Source organism: Symphalangus syndactylus, chromosome 10, assembly GCF_028878055.3.
Source record: "Symphalangus syndactylus isolate Jambi chromosome 10, NHGRI_mSymSyn1-v2.1_pri, whole genome shotgun sequence".
NCBI classification, from domain to species: domain Eukaryota; kingdom Metazoa; phylum Chordata; class Mammalia; order Primates; family Hylobatidae; genus Symphalangus; species Symphalangus syndactylus.
In genome coordinates, this window is record NC_072432.2 from 89,602,081 (window position 1) to 89,629,056 (window position 26,976).

The following is a 26,976-nucleotide window of genomic DNA, read 5'->3' on the forward strand; positions in this document are numbered from 1 at the left end:
AACTTCATAGCTTAAAACAACAGAAATTTACTCTCTCACAGTTCTAGAGGCCAGAAGTTAGTGAAATCAGGGTGTCTGCCGGGTTGGTTCCTTCTAGAAGCTCTGAGAGGGCGTTCTGTTGCATGCTTCTCTCCTAGATTATGGTGGCTATGGGCAATCCTTAGCATTCCTCAGTTTGTAGCCACATAATTCCAATCTCCGCCTCCGTCTTTCAAATGGCCTTTTTTTTTTTTTTTTTTGAGACAGTCTTGCTCTGTCTCCCAGGGAGTGCAGTGGCACTATTTCGACTCACTGCAACCTCCACCTCCTGGGTTCAAGCGATTCTCCTGATTCAGCCTCCTGAGTACTTGGGATTACAGGCGCCCACCACCCTGCCCAGCTGAATTTTGTATTTTTAGTGGAGATGGAGTTTCACCATGTTGGCCAGGCTGATTTCGAATTCCTGGCCTCAGGTGATCCACCTGCCTCGACCTCCCAAAGTGTTGGGATTACAGGCGTGAGCCACTAGGCCTGGCCTGAGTTCTAATAATAAATATTACAAGCTGTGGTTCTAGAAACATTTTATATCTGTATATCCTTCTCTCTCCTTAACGTCGATTAATTTATAAGATTAGTTAACTTGCTACTTTGGAAGGTACAGAGAGGCTTCTCATCAGAGCCTAATCCAAGTCAAACATATATTGTAAATTTTCCCGGACCGTTATATTTTATTTTATTATTTATTTATTTATTTTTGAGACGAGGTCTTACTGTGTCATCCAGGCTGGAGTGCAGTGGCGTGATCTTGGCTCACTGCAACCTCTGCCTCCTGGGTTCAAGTGATTCTCCTGCCTCACCCTTCCGAGTAGTTGGGATTATAGGTGCCCGCTACCATGCCTGGTTAATTTTTGTATTTTTAGTAGAGATGGGGTTTCACCATGTTGGCCAGGCTGGTCTTGGACTCCTAACCTCAAGTGATCTGCCCGTGGCAGCCTCCCAAAGTGCTGGGATAGAGGCGTGAGCCATCACGCCCAGCCCAGAACAGTTATATTTTAAATATTATAGCTCTTTGTCAAAAAAATGAATATGCTCCTTTTTTTTGATTTGGCAAATATGGCCAATGTACATAGAGTAAAGCAAGATGGGTTGGCAGCAACATGCATTATCTAACAGGAATCACAATGCCTAGGGCATTTCAGAGGAGGAATAAGGGTCTGGGGCCAGGGAAGCCAGAATCCATAGGATGAGGTATGGGTATCAAGGCTTGGAGAAAGGAGACAAAAAAAGCAAAAGGGATAAGAGGTTAGATATGAATGAATACTTTGCACTGAATCAGCATGGTGGTCAAGATGGCTAGCTCCGCTACTAGATTGTCTGGGTTCAAATCAGGCTAGCTACATACTAGCTAAGTGACTTTATGCAAGCCGTTTACATTTTCCGAGGCTCAGATTCTCCTGCTGTAAGACAAGGGTAATAATAATACACACCGGCCGGGCGCGGTGGCTCAAGCCTGTAATCCCAGCACTTTGGGAGGCCGAGGCGGGCAGATCATGAGGTCAGGAGATCGAGACCATCCTGGCTAACACGGTGAAACCCCGTCTCTACTAAAAATACAAAAAATTAGCCGGGCATGCTGGTGGGCGCCTGTAGTCCCAGCTACTCGGGAGGCTGAGGCAGGAGAATGGCGTGAACCCGGGAGGTGGAGCTTGCAGTGAGCTGAGATCGCGCCACAGCACTCCAGCCTGGGCGACAGAGTGAGACTCCATCTCAAAAAAAAATAAAAAATAAAAAAATACATACCACATAAGGTTGTTATAAATACCAAATCAGCTAATATATGGAAAATGCTTAGTTTAGTGTCGACATTCAGTAAGTATTTAGTAAATGCTGGCTATCATTACAGTTGCATACTGCTTCACGATTTATAAAGTGCTTCCATATATACTGTGTTTTACAATTCTCACAACAACCCTGTGTTATTATCCCTGTTTTAGAAATGAGGAGAAAGAAGTGCAGATAAATTAAGCAACTACCCCAAAACCTCACAGCAAGGAAATGAGAGGACCCAGGACTTGAGCTTAAGTAGGACCAAGGTTTTTACGTAGCAGAGCTGCCACCTCCGAAATGACGCATGTTGGAGGTGGGTGGAATAGGGAGAGGATTTACAAATCCATGGAAAAGGAGGAGTCACAGTTTAGTCTAGGGCCAGCTCTGAAGACCCTTCTAAAGATTCTGTCTCTTTTCATGGTTTCCTTTTTCTGATCAATTTTTTTTATAGCTCAAAAAGATGTATGAATTGAATCTTAGTCAACCTATCCCCTTAATCATTGAAGAAAAGCAGATACCTGCCTCTACCACATTTGTTCAAAAGCCATTCTTAAAATTACTAATGGAAGAGGACAGAACCTCTGACATATTCAAGAAATTTAGGTATGTGCTAGAAAGACTGATATTAAACTTTGTTTGGATGATATGTGGGACCTAATTTTTTTTCCCTACCCAAGAACTTCCCTTTCTCCACAATTATCAAATGGTGCAATGGAGAGTCTAAAGGAGTATTAGGCTGGGCGCGGAGGCTCACGCCTGTAATCCCAGCACTTTGGGAGGCCGAGGCGGGTGGCTCATCTGAGGTTGGGAGTTCAAGACCAGCCTGACTAACATGGAGAAACCCCGTCTGTACTAAAAAAAGTACAAAATTAGCCCAGCATGGTGGCGCATACCTGTAATCCCAGCTAGTCGGGAAGCTGAGGCAGGAGAATCGCTTGAACCTGGGTGGCAGAGGTTGCAGTGAGCCGAGATTGTGCCATTGCACTCCAGCCTGGGCAACAGCGAAACTGTCTCCAAAAAAAAAAAAGGAGTATTAATTCCCTTAGCTAAGTTGGCAAGAGGTTAATTTACATATATTTCTACTTAAATATTTAACATTGGATTTTGAGTTCCTCTAAAAATAAAGCTGATTCTTTCTTACTAAAAGACAGATTATTTTAAAAATATTTGATAAAGAAACTTAGAAGCATTATCTTCTCTTTTTCTTCTATTTTTTTTAAGGAGACAGGAGCTTTGGGAAGGAAGGGGGAAAGTTATGTGGTCTCTCTATGCCATGAAACTAAAATGGTAGTTTTAAAATGGATTACTAGGTGAAGCCATGAAAATGCAGCTTTGGTAACTCAGCAAATTCTGCTTTTTCATCCATTTCTCTGTCAAAGTGGGCATAGCTAATGCTGGTCAGTGCAAGGGGAGGGCATTATAGGTTGAGGTGGCAGTGAAGAGGGGAGAATAAGATATATTTTGATGGGCTATGGAGCTCAGGAGAATTTGGTGTTCCCAATTTATGCTCTCTGATTCTGTAGACAACAAGAGGACCAGACAGAGGCCATCTGGAATGTTGATCTGTCCACTTCAAGCTACCCAATAGCAGAGAAGACATCTATGCATTCACTCTGGGCCCAGCTGGGTGGGTACCCAGATATTCCCAGGCTGCTTCAGTTAGAAGTGCAGTCTACCTTCCGAAAATCTCTTGCATCCCTACAATCACGGTAAGTTATGGACTGGAAGCACTCTGGTAATTGGGCCTTTGATCATATACCTTTTGGTTCCCTAACTTGACTTTCTCCTGTAGCACCAGGTACATCAACGAAAAGTAATGTTTGGTATGAGGTTAGACTCACACCAGTCATAAAATAGCACAGGTAAATTCAGCATTAGTCTGTTAGTGTTTCTCATCATAGGCCTATAGATGTCACCATTGAATAATGTAAAACAAACAAAAAACCAGTTATAATACCATGAATCTAATCTAACACTAGATAGGTCCACTTTTAATTCCATCCTTAGGGATTTGTTAATAGAAGTACCAGAAAGACCATTATAGAATGCTTTTCTCCATATTGTGATTCAGTGATATGACCTGAAGTGCAATTATCATATCTAGACCCAAATTGAGTAAATTAGATGTTTATTTCCTAGGATACACTGAAGAGATGACTCCACATTTCCAAAATCTGTTGAACCAGATTCTCACTTAAACCACTAGAAATTATTCCAGAGGAAATAAGGGCTTTAGAGTCTGCATTAACTCTTTCAGGACAGATAATTATTTAATATTCTAAATCAAGAATTTAGAAAATTGAACTTTTATTAATCTGCAAGAGTTCACAGGAGCAGTCTGATTTACTCTGGTGAAATCTAAGTCCTCACGTAAGAAGTAGTGTTAGGCCAGGTGCAGTGGCTCATGCCTGTAATCCCAGCACTTTGGGAGGCCAAGGCGGGTGGATCACCTGAGGTCAGGAGTTTCAGACCAGCCTGGCCAACATAGTGAAACCCTGTCTCTACTAAAAATACAAGATTAGCCTGGCATGATGGTGTACGTCTGTAATCCCAGCTACTTGGAGGCTGAGACAGGAGAATTGCTTGAACCCAGGAGGCGGAGGTTGCAGTGAGCCCAGATTGTGCCATTGCACTCCAGCCTGGGCAATAGAGTGAGACTCTGTCTCAAAAAAAAAAAAAAAGTAGTGTTAATTCACAAATTTGTCCAGGCGGCAGACACCATAAAATAAGACATTTAAAATTCTATAATACAGCAAAATATTAGGAAAAATATTACTATTTGATGTATACAGTATAAAGTCATATATCATGAGCATGAGTTTATGGAAAAAAGTTATTAAACCAAATGTAACCATTAAGTTGAATAAGCATGGCTCATAGGTTATAATCAGAAAGCAACATTTTTTCTGGTCTCTGATTTTCCTTTTTATAGCGATTAAATTAATTAATTTAGGTTATTTTGAGGGATAATATTGCTAATTTAATGATTATAGGGCTTTGGGACAAAATACGTAAATTTTTAAGTTTCATTTTCCTTACATTCCATTACTAGCTTCAAGTGTCAGATATCCTTCTGACCTACCACTTCTTACTCATGCTAAATCCCTGCAGACTCTTATTTCCAGCTTACTATTTTATTTTTATTTATTTATTTATTTTCAAGACAGAGTCTCCCTCTGTCATCCATGCTAGAGTGCAGTGGTGCAATTTCGGCTCACTGCAACCTCTGCCTCCTGGGTTCAAGTGATTCTCCTGCCTCAGCCTCCCCAAGTAGCTGGGACTACAGGTGCATGCCACCATGCCCAGCTAATTTTTTTTATAGTTTTAGTAGAGACGAGGTTTCACCATGTTGGCCAGGCTGGTCTTGAACTCTTGACCTCAGGTGATCCACCAACCTTGGCCTCCCAAAGGGGTGGGATTACAGGCGTGAGCCACCGTGCCCGGCCTGGACATGTTTTAAAACCTACTTTGAGGCCAGGAGTGGTGGCTCATGCCTGTAATCCAGCACTTTGAGAGGCTGAGGCAGGTGGATCACTTGAGGCCAGGAGTTCGAGACCAGCCTGGCCAACTTGGTGAAACCCTGTCTCTACTAAAAATACAAAAAATTAGCTGGGCATGGTGGCACATACCTGTAGTCCCAGCTACTCAGGAGGCTGAGGCATGAGAATGGCTTGAGTCTGGGAGGCAGAGGTTGCAGTGAGCCGAGATCGCACCACTGCACTCCAGCCTGGGCAACAAAGACTCTCTCAAAATAAAAAATAAAACCTACTATATGTTTCATTAAACAGTACATCTTTGAAAATTTTCTATGCTAATAAATATAGAGCTACATCATCATTTTGTTGGTTGCATGATATTCATTGTAGATCTGTATTTTTGTTTGTTTTTAGAGATGTGGTCTTGCTCTGTCACTCAGGCTAGAGTGCAGTGGCACAATCATAGCTCACTGTAACCTTGAACTTCTGGTGTCAAGTGATCCTCCTGCTTTAGTCTCCCAAGTAGCTGGGATTACAGGCACACCTGGCCCATTGTATAGATATATCGTAATTTATTGAATTGTTCTCCTACTGATAGAAATTTGGATATTTTTCAACATTGTAGACAATGCTACACCAAATATCTTTGGAGTACTTTGTATATTTATATAATTATTTTCCATGAAAATTCCATTAAAATAATATTCAGTTTTTTCCAATTGCATAAGTAATGCATGTTCACTGAAAATTTAAAAAATACAGACAGGTCTATCCTCGGAAATAACAATCATTAATTATCAATATTTAAGCCATGTTCTAACTTTAGGCATAAGAATACTGTCTAATAAGCAATAAGCTATTGCCAAGTCCTTTTCTTCCTGATTTTGGGTCTTCAAGGCATTCTGTCACCTTTATGTAACTTTATATATATGGATTACAGGCCAGGCACAGTGGCTCACACCTGTAATCCCAGCACTTTGGGAGGCCAAGGCGGGTAGATTGCTTGAGCTCAAGAGTTCAAGACCAGCCTGGGCAACATGGCAAGACCCCAGTCTGTACCAAAAGTACAAAAAAAACAGCCAGGTGTGGTGGTGTGCACCTGTGGTCCCAGCTACTTGGGAGGCTGAGGTGGGAGGATTGCTTGAGCCCAGGGAGCAGAGGTTGCAGTGAGCTGAGATGGCACCACTGTACTACAGCCTGTGTGACAGTAGGATACCCTGTCTCAAAAAAGAAAAAAAAAAAGATTACATACGGATTTTACTAGTTTATCTTTGTGAGTTCTGGAGGCACTTTTATTTTCCCTATGACTCACCTATATTCCCACAAATGTGTTTAAAGCAATTTATAATGAGATTAATTTTCTTGTCTCATTTCCAGGGTTAAGAAGATTCCCAAATGACTGTAAAATTAAATACAAGCATGTCGAAAGTACATTTCAGTATCTTTCAGTAAAATGCTTGTTTTGTTCTCTTTCGTGCATATATATTGCTTTGTCTTTCCTTTGCTTTTATATTCTCCCTGTAGTTCTTCAGGTTGAACATCTTCATTTCTGGACTACTACTATGACCACTCAAGAAAGAGTATCTTCTGCTCTAGATTACTGGAAACACAAAGCTTCAACAACCCTGGGGTAGGCTGAATCATGAAAGGGACATCATTATGGGTCCCTAACATGATGGCAAAGTGGCACAATCTGCCTCCCCCAGTCTAAACCCGAAGATGCCTCAGAAGGAAGAAATAAAAGAGTATAATGAAAGAACTAAAAACCAGCAGACACCCCTGAAGAATTAGAAGGTGGTTATGATTGGTAGTGAAGGGAAATCATAATGTTACCAGTAGAGGGTTGTGACTGCAAGTTGTCCAGGTTCTTGGCATTTTGAACAAAGAATTGGGCAAAATGTCCAGCAAAGCAAAGAAAGAATGAAGCAACAGAAGAACGAAAGCAGGGATTTATTGAGAACGAAAGTACACTCCACAGTGCAGGAGTGGCCCGAGCAGCTGCTCAAGGGCCCAGATACAGAATCTTCTTGGGTCCAAATACCCTCTAGAAGTTGCCTATTAATCACTTCATGCTCACCTCATGTAAATAAAACGGTAGCCTGCAATCAGTCTGATTGGTTGCAGCAAAAAGCAACCAATCAGAGACTAGGGTGAAGTTACAAACTTATATTTCTTCTTTTTTTTTTTTTTTTTGAGACAGAGTTTCGCTCTTGTTGCCCAGGCTGGAGTGCAATGGTGTGATCTCGGTTCTTGAAATTCTGCCTCCCGGGTTCAAGCGATTCTCCTGCCTCAGCCTCCCGAGTAGCTGGGTTTACGGGCATGCACCACCATGCCTGGCTAATTTTGTATTTTTAGTAGAGACAGTGTTTCTCCATGTTGGTCAGGCGGTTTCGAACTCCCAGCCTGAGGTGATCCACCTGCCTTGGCCTCCCAAAGTGCTGGGATTACAGGCGTGAGCCACCACGCCCAGTCTCAAAGTTATACTTTTATGCAAACAAAGACTGGCCTGCAATCAGTCTGATTCATTGAGGACAGCCAATTTCCCATCTGCCTCACAGAAAAAGGTCAAAGGGAGTAGCCTCTGGTCCTTTTGTTACTTAGGTGTGTGGACAGTTAGGGGTTTCCTTTTCATTTAGTTCTAGGAAGTTGGCATGCAGCCTTAGGTTTGCTGCCTCCAGACCCTGTTCTCCTTCCTCAATAACTCTGTACAGCGAGGGCCAGGCTTCCGACATGGGGATTGTATTAGTGAGGCTTCTCTTAGAGGGACAGAACTAATAGGATATATATAAAGGGGAGTTTATTAAGTATTAACTTACACGATCACAAGGTCTCACAATAAGGTGTCTACAAGCTGAGGAGCAAGGAGAGCCAGTCCAAGTCCCAAAACTGAAGAACTTGGAGTCCAATGTTCAAGGTCAGGAAGCATCCGGCATGGGAGAAAGGTGTAGGCTGGGAGGCTAGGCCCATCTCTCGTCTCTCTCCTTTTCACATTTTTCTGCCTGCTTTATATTCACTGGAAGCTGATTAGATTGTGCCCACGCAGTTAAGGGTAGGTCTGCCTTTTCCAGCCCACTGACTCAAATGTTAATCTCCTTTGGCAACACCCTCACAGGCACATGCAGGATCAGTACTTTGCATCCTTCAATCCAATCAAGTACACTCAGTATTAACCATCACGAGTCCACCCCTTGTCAACTTGAACACATCTCCTGAGATCATACATAATCTTCAAATAAAAACAATAATGTCGTAATTACACAACATAATATGACTATCCCTTGTACAACCAGAAAGACACCAATCCCCAACCCAAATACTATTACATAAAGTTAACAATAATTAAATGCTGATATGAAGTCAATAAATCTTATGTCACATGATAAAGGAAATAAAATGAAAATAGTTTCTTAGTACAAGTGTATACACACACAAACATGTTTTTAACAAAAGAAGGAGGAAATACTCACGACAATTGCAGTCCTCATTTCTGCAGCTGGTCACATGGCTGTAGCTGGTATTGATGACTATCTTCTTCTACTACCCATTCTGTATTCCCTCTGCCTTCAGCAAACACCTCAGCAGGTCATGGTTTTTTTCCTGGTGGAGGGACCCAAACCTTCATTCTTGAAGGGTCTGGACCATTTGTAGTCCTGCCTGGATTGGGCTGTTGTAGTTTCCCATTGACCTTAATCACAGGGCACGGTAATACTCAGAGATGCCCTAATGGATCTCCTGTATCCATGCATACTCTTCCTTATCTCCATTGTGGAGCAGTAGACTGATTTCAGATTTCATCTTGATAGTCCGGGTCAGTCACCCCAGCCAACACTGTAACTCCCTCTTGACTTAAAAGTAGCAGGAGCCCAAAGTGTCCAGGTGGCCATCTTAACTTCCAGTTTAATGGAATCGTTGTTCTGTTTCCTGATGGCAGTGTTCCTCCCTCTGGAACTAAGACCTCTAGGCCCAGCAGAATATAATGTTATGGGAAGAAGCAAAAGTGTTGCTAGTGGATCACTAGGGGTGATGGGGAGTGGTGCCACTTCCACTTCCACCTTGATTCCTGGATCTGTGAGTCTTGGCTATGGGAGAAACACTCCCATATATTGGACGCTGATTCAGAGCATACATGGCCTTCTGGAGAATTTTGCCCCAGCCCTGCAAAGTATTGTCACCTAGTTGGCTTTACAATTGTGACTTCAAAAGGCCATTCCACCATGCTATCAATCCAGCTGCTTCAGGATGATGAGGAACATGGTAACACTAGTGAATTCCATGAGCATGAGCCCATTGCTGCACTTCTTTAGCTGTAAAGTGAGTGCCTTGGTCAGAGGCAATGCTGTGTGGGATACCGTGATGGTAGATAAGGCATTTCTGTGAGTCCGCAGATGGTAGTCTTGGCAGAAGCACTGCGTGCAAGATAGGCAAACCCACATCCAGAGTAAGTGTCTATTCCAGTAGGACAAACCTCTGCCCTTTCTACAATGGAAGCAGTCCAATATAATCAAACTGCCACCAGGTAGCTGGCTGATCACCCGGAGGAATGGTGTCATATTGAGGGCTCAGTGTTGGCCTCTGCTGCTGGCAAGTTGGGCACTCAGCAGTGGCCGTAGCCAGGTCAGCCTTGGTGAGTGGAAGTCCATGTTGCGGAGCCCATGCATAACCTCCAGCCCTGCCACCATAGCCACTTTTTTCATGGGCCCATTGGGGGATAATAGAGGTGGCTGGGGAAAGAAGCTGAGTGGTGTCCATAGAATGGGTCATCCTATCCACTTGATTATTTAATTCCTCCTCTGCTAAGGTCACCCTTTGGTGGCCACTCACATGGAATACAAATATCATCACAGTTGGTGACCACTCAGAGAGGTCCATCCACATATCTCTTCCCCAAATTTCTTTCTTTCTTTTTTTTTTTTTTGAGACAGAGTCTCGCTCTGTCACCCAGGCTGGAGTGCAGTGGCGCAATCTCGGCTCACTGCAAACTCCGCCTCCCGGGTTCATGCCATTCTCCTGCCTCAGCCTCCCGAGTAGCTGGGACTACAGGCACCTGCCACCACGCCCGGCTAATTTTTTGTATTTTTAGTAGAGACGGGGTTTCACCATGTTAGCCAGGATGGTCTCGATCTCCTGACCTCGTGATCCGCCCACCTCAGCCTCCCAAAGTGCTGGGATTACAGGCATGAGCCACCACGCCCGGCCTCAAATTTCTTTGTCACCAATTTTCCAATCATTCTTCTCCCAAGTCCCTGACCATCCAGCCAAACCATTGGCTACAGCCCATGAATCAGTATATAATCACACATCTGGCCATTTCTCCTTCCATGCAAAGTGCACAACTAGGTGCACTGCCCAAAGTTCTGCCCACTTTCAGAACTTTGAGCAGTGAAGGAAGATTTCCCTTCACTGCTCTCCTTCAGGGATGTCCTAGAAAGGGGCTGTAGTGCTGCAGCTGTCCACTTTTGGGTGGTGCCTGCATATTGTGCAGAACCATCTGGAACCAGGCCCTAGTCTTCGCTTCCTCCGTCAACTGATCATAGAGAACTCCCCAGGAGGCCATTGGTGCAGACTGGGGGAGAGAAGGCAGGTGGCAGGAGTGGGGACCATGGGCATTTGAGCCACTTCCTCATGTAACTGACTTGTGCCTTCAGGACCTGCTTGAGCCCGATCATATATATACCACTTCCATTTGATGACAGAATGCTGCTGTGCATGACCCATTTTAAAGCTGGATGGGTCAGAAAGCACCCAGTTCATGATAGGCAGTTTGGGTCACATGGTGACTTGATGACCCATAGTCAAATGTTCAGTTTCCACCAAAGCCCAGTAACAGGCCGAGAGCTGTCTCTCAAAATGAAAGTAGTTATCTGCAGAAGACGGCAGGGCCTTATTCCAAAATCCTACAGACCTCCTCTGTGATTCACCCATGGGGGCCTGCCAAAGGCTCTAAACAGCATCCCTATCTGCCACGGACACCTCAAGCACCATTGGATCTGCTGGGTCATATGGCCCAAGTGTCAGAGTAGTAGTTTGCACAGCAAAATGGACCTGTTGCAGAGCCTTCTCCTGTTCTGGAACTCACTCAAAACTGGCAGCCTTTCACGTCACTCAATAAACAGGCTGGAGTAACACACCCAAATGAGGAATGTGTTGCCCCCAAAATCCAAATAGGCCCACTAGGCATTGTGACTCTTTCTTGGTTGTAGGAGGGGCAAATGCAACAACTTATCCTTCACTTTAGAAGGAATATCTTGACAGACCCCACACTACTGGACCCCTAGAAATTTTACTGAGGTAGGAGTTCCCTGAGTTTTAGTCTGATTTATTTCCCATCTCAGCCTCCCAAAGTGCTGGGTGTGAGTCACCACTCCTGGCATCTCACCCAGTCTTATGGCTTTAAGTACCATATACATGCCGATGACTCCAAATGTATATCTCAGCTTTGACTTTGCCACTGAGCTTTGCCCCTGAATTCTAGTGCTGCATATCCAACTATCTACTTGATATCTCCACTTGGCTGAGCTCCCAATAGTCAGCACCAAGCCTATTTCTTATGCTTTGTCCCTGATACACTTTTTGCCTTGATTTCTAGTTTGAATTTGTCTGATAGGAAATAGCTACCTGGTTTGTTCCTGGTATGTGCATGTGTGTTCATATTAGGATGAAATGTCTATTTATATCTTTTTTTTTTTTGAGACGGAGTCTCGCTCTGTCACCCAAGCTGGAGTGCAGTGGCATGATCTCGGCTCACTGAGACCTCCGCCTCCCAGGTTCAAGCGATTCTTCTGCCTCAGCCTCCTGAGTAGCTGGGATTACAGGTGCACACCACCATGCCTGGCTAATTTTTGTATTTTTAGTAGAGACGGGGTTTCACCATGTTGGTCAGGCTGGTCTCGAACTCCTGACCTCATGATCCGCCCGCCTCGGCCTCCCAAAGTGTTGGGATTATTTACATCTTTTTACTTACAACTTGCCCATATACTTTCATTTTAAGTGTATCTCATAGTATAGAGATAGTGTATTGCTAGACCTCAATTTTTAAATCCAGTCTGAGATCCAATCTGAGTTTCTGCTTTCTTATTGATCAACATAACTGATTAATATTTATCACAATTTCAGTTATATTGGGACTTATTTTTGTTATCTTATTTATAAAGATTAGTAAGATTAAAAAATCTCTAAGATTTCTTTTTCTTTTTTTTTTTTTTATGACAGAGTCTCACTCTGTCGACCAGCCTGGAGTGCAGTGGCACAATCTCAGGCTCACTGCAAGCTCCGCCTCCCGGGTTCACGCCATTCTCCTGCCTCAGCCTCCCAGATAGCTGGGACTACAGGTGCCCGCTACCACACCTGGCTAATTTTTTGTATTTTTAGTAGAGACGGGGTTTCACCGTGTTAGCCAGGATGGTCTCGATCTCCTGACCTCATGATCTGCTCACCTCGCCTCAGCCTCCCAAAGTGCTGAGATTACAGGCATGAGCCACTGCACCTGGCCTAAAAAATCTCTAAGATTTCTTAAGAAAGAAAGATGATGGCCAGGCGGGGTGGCTCATGCCTGTAATCCCAGCACTTTGGGAGGCCAAGGTGGGAGGATCACCTGAGGTCGGGAGTTCGAGGCCAGCCTGACCAACATGGAGAAACCCCATCTCTACTAAAAATACAAAATTAGCCGGGTGTGGTTGTGCATGCCTGTAATCCCAGCTACTCGGGAGGCTGAGGCAGGAGAATCACTTGAACCCAGGAGGCAGAGGTTGTGGTGAGCCGAGATTGCGCCATTGCACTCCAGCCTGGGCAACAAGAGTGAAACTCCATCTCAAAAAAAAAAAAAAAAAAAGGAAAATAATCAAATTACATAATGAAATTAAGAGAACTACTACAGATACAACAGAAATAGAAAACCATATGATGGTTAATTATAGACTAATACATTTAATAATAGATGAATTAGATGGTTTTTGGTAAGAAGAAGAATAAGAAAAAATAAAAAATAAAAAGAGATGGTTTTTAGAAAATATAAAATGTCAAAATTGTGAAAATAAATTAAGTATGAACAGATAAATATCTATAAATAAATTGGTAATTAAAGACCTTATCCAAAGACAAAAGCTTTAGGCGTATCAGGTTTTACAGTGAGTTTTACCAAGACTTCAAAGAACAAATAATCCTTTTAACAAATAAATTGTTCTAGAAAAGAGGAAAAGCTGCTTTACTCTTTATTTCAAAATCAGATAAAGACCATATAAGAAAAGAGAATCATAAACTCAAGTTGCTGGCTGGGTGTGGTGGCTCACGCCTGTTATCCCAGTACTTTGGGAGGCCTAGGTGGGTGGATCACTTGAGGCCAAAAGTTCAAGACCAGCCTGGCCAACATTGTGAAACTCTGTCTCTATGAAAAATACAAAACAAAATTAGCTACTCAGGAGGCTGAAGCACAAAAATCTCTTGAACGTGGGAGGCAGAGGTTGCAGTCAACCGAAATCTTGCCACTGCACTCCAACCTGGGCGACAGAGCGAGACTCTATCTAAAACAATAAATAAATAAACTGAAGTTACCGATGGAAATAGATTTTTTAAAAAGATGCACATAAATATCCAACTGAACTCAACAATTAAGGTTTTCTTCCAGGAATACAAGAATGGCTTAACATGAGAAAACTATCTATCTAATTAACTGGATCTATGAATTAAAAAAGGAAAATCACATGATCATCCCAAGAGGTACAGAATAAAAACATCTAATAAACATTTATGTTTTAAAATTCTTTATAAATGGCCAACACAGTGAAACCCCATCTCTACTAAAAATACAAAAAATTAGCCAGGCGTAGTGGCGGGCACCTGTAATTCTAGCTACTCGGGAAGCTGAGGCAGGAGAATTGCTTGAACCTGGGAGGAGGAGGTTGCAGTGAGCCGAGATCGCGCAATTTCACTCCAGCCAGGGCAACAAGAGTGAAACCCTGTCTCAAAAAAAAAAAAGAAAAATCTTTAGAAAAACCGTAATATTACTATATATAGCACAATACCTTTATCCTGAAAATTTTTTAACTTTTTGAAATGACACAAAAAAAGATCTTAAAAAAAAAAACAAAACAGGCCGGGCGTGGTGGCTCACACCTGTAATCCCAGAACTTTGGGAGGCCAAGGTGGGTGGATCACCTGAGGTCAGGAGTTTGAGACCAGCCTGACCAATATGATGAAACCTCGTCTCTACTAAAAATACAAAAATTAGTCAGGTTTGGTGGCATGCGCCTGTAATCCCAGCTACTTGGGAGGCTGAGACAGGAGAATTGCTTGAACCCGGGAGGCAGAGGTTGCAGTGAGCAGAGATCGCACCATTGCACTCCAGCCTGGGCAACAGGAGAGAAACTCTGTCTCAAAAAAAAAAAAACAAAAAAACACACACAAAAAAACTACATTCTTAGATAAGACACCTTATCTTAGTAAAGATAACGATTCTCCCCAAATTAATCTATAAATTCAAATATATTAAATATATAGAAAATGGACTTTTTTTTTTTTCAGACAGACTGTCACTCTGTCACCCAGGTTGGAGTGCAGTGTTGTGACCTCGTCTCACTGCAACCTCTGCTTCCCAGGTTCAAGTGATTCTCCAGCCTTAGCCTCCTGAGTAGCTGGGATTAGTGTATATTTAGTAGAGACGGGGTTTCATCATATTGGTCAGGCCAGTCTCCAGCTTCTGGCCTCAAGTGATCAGCCTGCCTCGGCCTCCCAAAGTGCTGGGATTACAGGCGTGAGCCAGAAAATGTTTTTAAATGTTAAAAATGTTAGCTGGAACTTTTTCTAGCTGTGACAAACTCTTTCTAAAATGATTATGGAAAAGTAGTCAATGAAAAGATAAGTCAATTTTGAAAAAGGAGGTTAAAAAGGGGATAATAGGCCAGGTGTGGTGGCTCATGCCTGTAATCCCAGCAGTTTGGGAGGCTGAGACAGGCGGATCATGAGGTCAGGAGTTCAAGACCAGCCTGGCCAACATGGTGACTCTACTAAAAATACAAAAATTAGCCGGGCATGGTGGTATGTGCCTGGAATCCCAGCTACTCAGGAGGCTGAGGTTGCAGTGAACCGAGATCGTGCCATTGCATTCCAGCCTGGGCAATAGAGTGAGACTGTCTCAAAAACAACAACAACAACAAAAAAAAAACAGGGGGGTGATAATAACAACTATTAAGACCTAACACACTATAGAAATTTTTTAAAACCCAGTGAGATAGACACAAGGACAAATAAACCAGTGGAACAGATAGAAAGCTCAGGATAGATCCATGATACATAGAACTTCACATGGAAAACGGTGGCATCATAAAGGTGGCAAAGGCGTCTTTATGACAAAAAGCCAGATTGTTTAGAAATTATGTGGATAGGCTGAGCACAGTGGCTCATGTCTGTAATCCCAGAACTTTGGGAGGCCAAGGCAGGTGGATCGCCTGAGGTCAGGAGTTCAAGACCAGCCTGGCCAACATGGTGAAACCCCAACTCCACTAAAAATACAAAAATTAGCTGGGTTGGTGGCTCATGCCTGTAATCCCAGCTACATGAGAGGCTGAGGCTTGAGGATCCGGGAGGCAGAGGTTGCAGTGAGCCAAGATCGTGCCACTGAACTCTAACCTGGGTGATAGAGCATGACTCTTTAGCAAAAAAAAGAAAAAGAAAAGAAAAGAAATTATGTTGATAAAACTGGTTCATAATATGAAGAAAATTAAGTTAGAGCCTTACCTCACACTAAAGGTGAATTTCAGATGGGTTAAAGCTATAAAGAACCAGGCCGGGCATGGTGGCTCACACCTGTAATCTCAGCAATTTGGGAGGCCGAGGAGGACAAATCACCTGAGGTCAGGAGTTGGAGACCAGCCTGGCCAGCATGATGAAACCCCGTCTCAGGCCGGGTGCAGTGGCTCACGCCTGTAATCCCAGCACTTTGAGAGGCCAAGGCGGGCGGATCACGAGGTCAGGAGATCGAGACCATCGTGGCTAACACGGTGAAACCCTGTCTCTACTAAAAATACAAAAAAAAATTAGCCGGGCGTGGTGGCGGGCACCTGTAGTCCCAGCTACTCGGGAGGCTGAGGGAGGAGAATGGCGTGAACCCGGGAGGCGGAGCTTGCAGTGAGCCGAGATCGCGCCACTGCACTCCAGCCTGGGCGACAGAGCAAGACTCCACATCAAAAAAAAAAAAAAAAGAAAGAAAAGAAACCCCGTCTCTACTAAAAATACAAAAAATTAGCTGGGTGTGGTGGCAGGTGCTTGTAATCCCAGGTACTCGGGAGGCTGAGGCAGGAGAATCGCTTGAACCCAGGAGGCGGAGGTTGCAGTGAGCCGACATCGCCCCATGGCACTCCAGCCTGGGCAACATGAGCAAAACTCCATCTCAAAAAAAAGATATAAAGAAACAGGCGGGGGCACAGTGGCTTGAGCCTGTAATCCCAGTACTTTGGGAGGCTGAACGGGAAGGATCCCTTGAACCCAGGAGTTTGAGACTAGCGTGGTAAACATGGTGAGACCCCATCTCTATTAAAAAGAAAAAAATTAAATTTAAAAAAAATATAAAGGAAAAAGTAAACCACAAAGCTAATGGAAGATAATGAATTCTTTTTTTTTTTTTTTTTTTTTTTTTTTGAGACGGAGTCTCGCTCTGTCGCCCAGGCTGGAGTGCAGTGGCGCAATCTCGGCTCACTGCAAGCTCCACCTCCCAGGTTCACGCCATTCTCCTGCCTCAGCCTCTCTGAGTAGCTGGGACTACAGGCGCCCGCCACCATGCCCGGCTAATTTTTTTTTTGTATTTTTAGTAGAGACAGGGTTTCACCATGGTCTCGATCTCCTGACCTCGTGATCCGCCTGCCTCGGCCTCCCAAAGTGCTGGGATTACAAGCATGAGCCACCGCGCCCCGCGAAGATAATGAATTCTTATCCATGGGTAAAAAAGTATAATATGTTTGTGACTTAGCATGAGGAAATGTTTCTTAAACAAGATACCAAAATACAAAATTTAAGGCTGAAAGTTAATGAACTATTTACTAGCATGGCAAATTTAAGAGGTGGTTAATACCAAATCTTAGCATGAATTTGGGAGGAGACTGACCTCTTGTGCACTGCAGAGGGAACTGTAAACTATCTTAATTGTTCTGGGAAATACTCTGGATGTGCTTGGTAAAGTTAAGAGTGTGTGTGTGTGTGTGTGTGTGTGTGTGTGCTCTGTCACCCCAAGATCCCATCTCCTGGGTATACGTCCTAGAAAAATTGTCATGTGGCTTACCACAGTAACACATACAAGTGTTTATCCAGCCCTCCCAATGATAGCAGGGAAGTGGAAGCAACCCAGGTGTTTTTTGTTTGTTTGTTTGTTTGTTTTTTGAAACAGGGTCCCACTCTGTCCCCCAGGCTGGAGTGCAATGGCACAATTTCAGCTCACTGCAGCCTGGGCCTCCTGGCGATCCTCCCACCTCAGCCTCTTGAATAGCTGGGAGTACAGGTACTGAACGAGCACACTGGGCTAATTTGTTTATTTTTTGTGGAGACAGTATTTCACCACGTTGCCCAGGCTGGTCTCAAAGTCCTGGGCTCAAGTGATCCATCCACCTCAGCCTCCCAAAGTCCTGGGATTACAGGTGTGAGCCACCGTGCCTGGCCCAGCCCAAGTGTTTTTTGTTTTGTTTTTGTTTTTTTGAGACGAAGTCTCGCTCTGTTGCCCAGGCTGGAGTGCAGTGGCGTGATCTCTGCTCACTGCAACCTCCGCCTCCCAGGTTCAAGCAATTCTCCTGTCTCAGCCTCCCAAACAGCTGGGACTACAGGCACGTGCCACCACGCCTGGCTAATTTTTTGTATTTTTAGAGAGACGGGGTTTCACCGCATTAGTCAGGATGGTCTCCATCTCCTGACCTCATGATTCGCCCGTCTCAGCCTCCCAAAGTGCTCGGATTACAGGCATGAGCCACCGTGCCTGGGCGTCTTTTTTTTTTTTTTTTTTTTTTTTTTTTTTTTTTTTTTGAGACAGTCTCACTCTGTCACCCAGGCTGGAGTGCTGTGGCGTGATCTCGGCTCACTGCAACCTCCGCCTCCTGGGTTCAAGCGATTCTCCTGCCTCAGCCTCCTGAGTGGCTGGGATTACAGGCGTGCACCACCATGCCCGGCTAATTTTTGTATTTTTAGTAGAGATGGGGTTTCACCATGTTGGTCAGGCTGGTCTCGAACTCCTGACTTTGTAATCTGCCCACTTCAGCTCCCCAAAGTGCTGGGATTACAGGTGTGAGCCACCGCATCTGGCCAGCCCAAGTGTTTTAACCAACCAAGAATGAGTACCTAAAATAGGTGGATGCAAACTGTGAGAGAAATGTAACAACTAAAAGTAACAAACTAGGTGTACATATGGAGCACAGATGTAAACACAAATGCTAAATGAAAACAGGCTGGGCGTGGTGGTTCACACCTATAATCCCAGCACTTTGGGAGGCCGTTTGAGTCCAGGAGTTCGAGACCAGCCTGGATAACGTGGCGAGATCTTGTCTTTACAAAAAATAAAAAAAATAAGCCGGACTTGGTGGCGCTCGCCTGAAATCCCAGCTATTCGGCAGCCTGAGGTGAAAGGATCACTTGAGCCTGTGAGGAGGGATTGCAGTCAGCCATGATTGTACCAATGCACTCCATCCTGGGTGATAGAGCAAGGCCCTGTCTTTAAAAAAAAAAAAAAAAAAAAAAAAAAAAAAAGAAAAGAAAAAAAGGATATTTAAAGCACAATATTATTTATACATATTAAATAGAAAGGCCAGGTGTGGTGACTCACGCCTGTAATCCCAACACTTTGGGAAGCCAAGGCGGGCGGATCACCCGAGGTCAGGAGTTCCAGACCAGCCTGGACAGCAGGACGAAAACCCGTCTCTACTAAAAACACAAAACTAGCCAGGCGTGGTGGCACACGCCTATAATCCCAGCTACTTGGGAGGCTGAGGCAGGAGAATGGCTTGAATCTGGGAGGGGGAGGTGGCAGTGAGCCGAGATTGCACCACTGCACTCCAGCCTGGGCGACAGAGTGAGACTCAGTTTCAAAAAAAAGAAAAAGAAATACACCTTCTGGGTTCCGGTAACTCTTCCCAATCTCTTCCTAAAAACTATACAAAGAAAAAGGACAGCAAATAAAAATTCCTACAACATATATCGACCAGCAAAAAAAAAATGCTACAATCCCCAATATACATACAAGTTGGAAAAAATACCCTGGAAACCAGCCAGAACCCCCACAAGTGTGTAGACATCACTGGAGCTGCTTGAAAGAGTAGGGAATATGGAGGGTCTTAAACATTAATGGAACCTGATAACATCAACAAGTTTCACTCCCAGAAAGAAGGTGCCCGACCCTTAGTGGTAACAGCCAAGAACTGGTCTGAAACCTGGTGTATCGGCACTGGCAACAGGAGTCATAAGGCTTGGAGAATTCATAGGAACAACAGTGGCAGTCTTGTGAAAGTGTGTCATTCGGGATAAAGAGGCACTTTGGAAAATAAAATAAATATTTCTGGTAATAAGTGTCCCACTGAAAAAAACACAAGGAAAATCAGAGAAAGTTTGACTACAAGAAAGGCACACTATGACAACAGGAGAGGGAGCTCTTGAGCTAAAAACCAAACCAGGAAAGCCCCTCAAAACACATTCTCTTCTAAAGATCCATCTATTAAAAGCTGGTCCAGACTGGGTCCAGTGGCTCAAGCCTGTAATCCCAGCACTTTGGGAGGCAGAGTGGTAGGGGGATCACCTGAGGATGGGAGTTCGAGACCAGCCTGACCAACATGGAGAAACCCCATCTCCACTAAAAATACAAAATTAGCTGGGCGTGGTGGCGCATGCCTGTAATCCCAGCTACTTGAGAGGCTGAGGCAGGAGAATCCCTTGAACCTGGGAGGCGGAGGTTGCAGTGAGTCAAGATCGTGCCGTTGCACTCCAGCCTGGGCAACAAGAGTGAAACCCTGTCTCAAAAAAAAAAAAAAAAAAAAAAAAAAGCTGGTCCCAGAAAAATCCAACATATTCAAATACGAGGCCAGGCATGGTAGTGTACACCTGTAATCATAGCACTTTGGGAGGCCCAGGCGGGAGGATCACTTGAGGCCAGGAGTTTCAGACCAGTCTGGCCAACATGGTGAAACCTCGTCTCTACTAAAAATACAAAATTAGCCGAGTGTGGTGGCGGGTGCCTGTAATCCCAGCTACTTGGGAGGCTGAGGCATGAGAATCACCTGACCTGAGAGATGGAGGTTGCAGTGAGCCAAGATCGCCGCCATTGCATTCCAGCCTGGGTGACAGAGCAAGACTGTCTCAGAAATAAACAAATAATAAATAAACTCAAACATGAATAATAATCACAACCAAAATTCAGTATCCTGGCGGGCATGGTGGCTCATGCCTCTAATCCCAGTGCTTTGGGAGGCTGAGGCCAGTGGATCACCTGAGGTCAGGAGTTCAGGACCAGCCTGGCCAACATGTTGAAACTCCATCTCTACAAAAAAATACAAAAAAAATCATCCTGGTGTGGCAACACACACCTGTAATCCCAGCTACTCAGGAGGCTGAGGCAGGAGAATCGCTTGAACCTGGGAGGTGGAGGTTGCAGTGAGTTGAGATTGCGCCACTGCACTCCAGCCTGGGAGACAGAGCAAGACTCTGTCTCAAAAAAACAAACAAGCAAAGCAAACCAACAAAAAAATTCAGTATCCATACAAAGTTACAGTAAGAAAAAAACCGCACAGAAACAAGAATCATAAGTTATGACAGAAGAAACTACACCAGAAAAAAATACTATCCCAAAGCAGAAACCAAGACAAACTACAGGATACATAAGTGTAGTGGATGCTATGGTATGTTCCCTAAATACCCACTTCAGGACTGGAGCACTCATACTTCAAGTTGCTGGTAATGGTGGCTGAATCCTTCTCTGGGACTCAAAGAGAATCCTTTCACCCAAGGCAACACCCTGTCCCGAAGATCCACCTGCAAGTAGTGACAGGTCCATGCCAAGATATAGAAGCCCTTGCCTCAGGGTGAGACAACTCTGACGGGCGATTCTGACTTGAAAGCTCCCTACAGGATTGGCTGAGACCTTTGTTGCAACTGCATCACGGTCAGTGGTGTGCTGGAACTGGCTCCTACTGGCCTGTGAGAACCAATTGTTACAGTTTTAGGAATTTTGCAAGCAGGTTGTTAAACACAGCCATTATTAAAACTTAAATTACATATACTTAAAACTAAATAATATTCAAAACCAAGGTAATAAACACTCAATACATATTACTTTCTAATTATTTTACTACATGTACTATTATCTGTTCTTTAGAGATTGCCTATAATATACCTGAATGGGTGCTACTATGCATTTTTATTTTATTTTATTTTATTTTGAGATGGGTTCTTGCTTTGTTGCCCAGGATAGAGTGCAGTGGCACAATCATGGCTCATGCAATCCCCTCTGCCCAGGCTCAAGCAATCCTCCCACCTCAGGCTCCCAAGTAGCTGGGACTACAGGCAGGCACTACCATGCCCGGCTAATTATTTTATTTTATTTTTTAAATTTTATTTATTTATTTTTTGAGATGGAGTCTCACTCTGATGCCCGGGCTGGAGTGCAGTGGTGCAATCTCAGCTCACTGCAACCTCTGCCTCCCAGGTTCAAGCGATTCTCCTGCCTCAGCCTCCCAAGTAGCTGGGATTACAGACGTGCACCATCGTGCCCAGCTAAAGTTTGTATTTTTAATAGAGACGGGGTTTCACCGTGTTGGCCAGGCTGGTCTCAAACTCCTGACTTCAAGTGATCTGCCTGCCTCGGCCTCCCAAAGTGCTGGGATTACAGGCATGAGCCACTGCGCCAGGCCAAATTTTTTAATTTTTTTTGTAGAGAGAAGTTCTCACCACATTGTTCAGGCTGGTCTGAAACTCCTGGGCTCAGGTGATCCACCTGCCTTGGCCTCCCAAAGTGCTAGGATTAGCTACTATGCATTTCTTTCCAGCTCCATGTTCAGTAACATCATGTTGCCAATTTTCAGTTAGCCATAATATAAATATTTACACACTGATCGGGCGCGGTGCCTCACACCTGTAATCCCAGCCCTTTGGGAGGCCGAGGCAGGTGGATCACTCGAGCTCAGGAGTTTGAGATCAGCCTGGCCAACATGGTGAAACCCTGTCTCTACTAAAAATACAAAAAAAATTAGCTGGGTGGAGGGTGCCTGTATGGAGGCAGAGGCTGGAGAATCTCTTGAACCCGGGGGGCAGAGGTTGCAGTGAGCCAAGATCGCGCCACTTCACTCTAGCCTGGGCAAAAGACTGAAACTCCATCTCAAAAAAAAGAAAGACATATTTACACACTGGAAATTGTCAAATGTTACAAATCAAAGCTTTCCTCCCCCAAGAGCCAGTTGTTAACTAATTACTAGCACGTCACTGATTATAGTTCAGCTGTTCCTCTTGCCCAATCCTCCTTTCACTTTGTCACAACTGTCGATTCCAAATGTGTACATGTCTCTGTCTTAGAATCTGCGTCCCAGAGAATGTGACCTCAATCAACAAAAAGAATAGTAAGGACCAAATATATAATTTGAGATATAGAGTGTGGAAATAAGAAAGGCCAAGAAAAATTAAAGAGATTAAAAAGATTAAAAACAAAGTGATAAAATAATCAAACCAGATCCAACATACGTATTTCTGGATGCGGTGAAGAAGAAAACAAAAGTAATGGAATAGAATTAATATTTACAACTATAATTCAATTAACACTTTGGGTGGAGGTGGGAGAAGACATGACTCTACATATTGGAAGAGCAAACCATGCACCAAATTAAATAAACCCAAATTGGTTAACTCTAAGATATATCCTAGAAAATTATTATTCTTTAGTCCTTTATGTTTGTAAGACAGGGTCTTGCTGTGTTGCCCAGGTTACAGTGCAGTGGCAGAATTATGGCTCACTGCCACCTCAACCTTCCAGGCTGAAACGATTCTCCTACCTCGGCCTCCCAAGTAGCTGGGACCACAAGTCCATGCTACCATGCCTGGCTAATTTTTCATTTCTTCTTTTTTTGTTTTTTTCTGAGACAGAGTCTCACTCTGTCGCCCAGGCTGGAGTGCAGTGCCGAGATCTCGGCTCACTGCAACCTCCGCCTCCCGGGTTCAAGCAATTCTCTGCCTCAGCCTTCTGAGTAGCTGGGACTACAGACGCCCACCACTACGCCTGGCTAATTTTTGTATTTTTAGTAGAGATGAGGTTTCACCATACTGGCCAGGCTGGTCTTGAACTCCTGACCTCGTGATCCACCCACCTCAGCCTCCCAAAGTGCTGAGATTACAGGCATGAGCGACCGCGCCCAGCCTGGCTAATTTTTTTTTTTTTAAGTCAAGGTTTCACTCTGTTGCTCAGGCTGGAGTGCAGTGGTGTGATCATAGCTCACTGCAACCTCAAACTCCTGGGCTCAATCCGTCCTCCTGCCTTAGCCTCCCAACTAACTGGGACTACAGGCACATGCCACTACACCCAGCTAATTTTTTTAATTTTTACTCTTGCTATGTTGCCGAGGTTAGTCTTAAACTCCTGGGCTAAAGCAATCCTCCTACCTCAGCCTCTCAATGCTGGGATTACAGGCATGAGCCACAGCACTCGGCCTAATTTTTAAATTTTTTGTAGAGACAGGGTCTTCTTATGTTGCCCAGGCTGCTCTCAACCTGGGCTCAAGCGATCCTCCTGCTTCAGCTTCCCAAAGTGCTGTGATGATAGGCATGAGCCACCACACCTGGCCAACTATTATACTTTAATACAAAGAAAAAAAATTACCTGTGCTTCCTGGCAAAAAGATCAAGTTACCTTCTAAGGATATCAAACCAGTTTGATATCAGAGCTCTCAATAATACTCAAAGCCAGAAAAAAGTAAAGGAACATCTACAATTGAATCAAGGGAAAAAATGTGCACCAGGGGTTCTAAATGCCAACAAACAGTCCTACAAGTAGCAAGGCTATAGAAAAAAGTCTTCCGCATGCTAAACATCAGGGACTATTATACTCATTAGTCCTTCATGCAAACAAACTGCACTCAACTAAGAAAGGACTGAGAAAACTTCAGCAAAGAGACTGATGGCGAGTGTTGAATATATTTAGCTGAATATCCAAGACTAAAACACAAGTGGAGGTATGAATAGTGATGGGGTTCAGAACACTCTACCTCTTGGCAATTTGAGAAAACAGCAGAAACAAGATCACTCACACTTTTCTCTCACCCTTCTCCCCAGAAGCAGGTCACAAAACCCTCATGTGAGAGGTACCCTCTCTGTGCCCGGAGGAAGGGAACATCCTTATCTCTGAAGACAGAGGGACAGAGGAGAGAATCTGAACAAACAGACCTTGCTGAGTTCCTCCGAGTTTTTTCCCATTAGTTCATACCCCTTTCTCCTCCAATCATATTTCCCCTTGACTGTTCACATTCCATCAAACTGAGCATAAAACATACAATTTTCCCTCTTTCTTTGGGTCTTCATTTCTGAAGGCCCCTGTGTCATGTAAAAACTTGGGAGATAAATTTCCATGCTTTTCTCTTGTTAATCTGGCTTTTGTTATAGGGATCTCAGCCATGTACCCAGTGACAGGTGAGAAAATAAATCTTTCTTCCCCTGCAATTGTATATAAATTTTATATGCTCTGACAATTCAGTAATTAAACAAAAAAAAAAAAAAGAGAGAGAGAGAGAGAGAAAAGGAGTATAGGCTGGGTGTGGTGGCTCACACCTGTAATCCCAGCAGTTTGGGAGGCTGAGGCGGGTGGATCAACTGAGGTCAGGAATTCAAGACCAGCCTGGCCAATATGATGAAATCCTGTCTCTACTAAAAATACAAAAAATTAGCTCGGCATGGTGGCAGACGCCTGTAATCCCAGCTACTCGGGAGGCTGAGGCAAGAGAATTGCTTGAACCTGAGAGGCGGAGGTTGCAGTGAGCCGAGATCGTCCCACTGCACTCCAGCTTGGGGGACAAGAGCGAAAACTTTGTCTCAAAAAACAAAACAAAATATAAAAAGGAGTATAAAGAAGTAGAATTGGGGCTGGGCACAGTGGCTCCTGTCTGAAATCCCAGCACTGTGGGAAGCCAAGGTGGGCAGATCACTTGAGGTCAGGAGTTTGAGACCAGCCCAGCCAACATGGTGAAACTCCATCTCTATTAAAAATACAAAAATTTGGCCGGGCGCGGTGGCTGACGCCTGTAATCCCAGCACTTTGGGAGGCCAGGGCGGGTGGATCACGAGGTCAGGAGATTGAGACCATCCTGGTTAACACGATGAAACCCTATCTCTACCAAAAAATACAAAAAAAGCCAGGCGCGGTGGCGGGCGCCTGTAGTCCCAGCTACTTGGGAGACTGAGGCGGGAGAATGGAGTGAACCCAGGAGGCGGAGCTTTCAGTGAGCCGAGATCGCGCCACTGCACTCCAGCCTGGGTGACAGAGCGAGACTCCGCCTCAAAAAAAAAAAAAAAAAAAAAATTAGCAGGGCATGGTGGCATGTGACTGTAATCCCGGCTACTCGGGAGGCTGAGGCAGAAGAATCGCTTGAATCTGGGAGGCAGAGGTTGCAGTGAGCTGAGATCGCACCACTACACTCCAGTCTGGGCAACAGAGGGAAACTCCATTTCAAAAAAAAATAAGTAGAATTGGCTCATTGATTATCTCATAAGTAAAAAGTAGGGATAAATGATGTCATTTAAGGCCAAGAAACTGGATATTATGTATTTTATTTTACTTATTTATTTGTTTAGAGACAGCGCTCTGTCACCCAAGCTGGAGTGCAGTGGCATGATCATGGCTCACTGCAGCCTCGACCTCCAAGTCTCAAGTGACGCTCCCACCTGTAGCGACTACAGACATGATGAACCACCACACCCAGCCAAACTGAGTATTATAAACCAAAATACATTAAAGAGGATAAGAGTAAATACTAAGGACCAGGTACAGTGGCTCACGCCTGTAATCCCAGCACTTTGGGAAGCTGAGGCGGGTGGATCACAAGGTCAAGAGATCGAGACCATCCTGGCCAACATGGTGAAACCTCATCTCTACTAAAAATACGAAAACATTAGCTGGGCTTGGTGGCGCACGCCTGTAGTCCCAGCTACTCAGGAGGCTGATGCAGGAGAATCACTTGAACCTGGGAGGCGGAGGTTGGAGTGAGCTGAGATCATGCCACTGCACTCCAGCCTGGCAACAGAGTGAGACTCCATCTCAAAAATAAATAAATAAATAAATAAATAAAAATGAAAATACAAAAATTAGCCAGGCATGGTGGCGCGAGCCTATAATCCCAGCTACTCAGGAGGCTGAGGCAGGAGAATCACTTGAACCCGGGAGGCAGAGGTTGCAGTGAGCCGAGATCGCACCACTGCACTCCAGGCTGGGCGACGGAGTAAGATTCCAACTCAAAAAAAATAAAATAAAATAGGCCAGGCATGGTGGCTCACGCCTGTATTCCCAGCACTTTGGGAGGCCGAGGTGGGCAGATCACGAGGTCAGGAGATCGAGACCATCCTGGCTAACATGGTGAAACCCTGTCTCTAATAAAAAAATACAAAAAATTAGCTAGGCATGGTGGCAGGCGCCTGTCCCAGCTACTCGGGAGGCTGAGGCAGGAGAATGGCATAAACCTGGGAGGAGGAGCCTGCAGTGAGCCAAGATCAC

At 44.4% G+C, this 26,976-nt stretch overlaps 1 protein-coding gene across 1 annotated transcript in view; it reads left to right on the forward strand.

Moving 5' to 3' along the window:
• FAM186A (family with sequence similarity 186 member A) overlaps nt 1-6,752 on the forward strand; it is a 49,872-nt gene extending 43,120 nt beyond the window's left edge. The window contains exons 9-11 of the mRNA XM_063610467.1: nt 2,258-2,409; nt 3,330-3,515; nt 6,660-6,752. Of these exons, the coding sequence (XP_063466537.1) occupies nt 2,258-2,409; nt 3,330-3,515; nt 6,660-6,681 (360 nt within the window). The 3' untranslated portion in view covers nt 6,682-6,752. The remainder of the gene's footprint in view (nt 1-2,257; nt 2,410-3,329; nt 3,516-6,659) is intronic.
• The last annotated feature ends 20,224 nt before the right edge of the window (nt 6,753-26,976 follow it).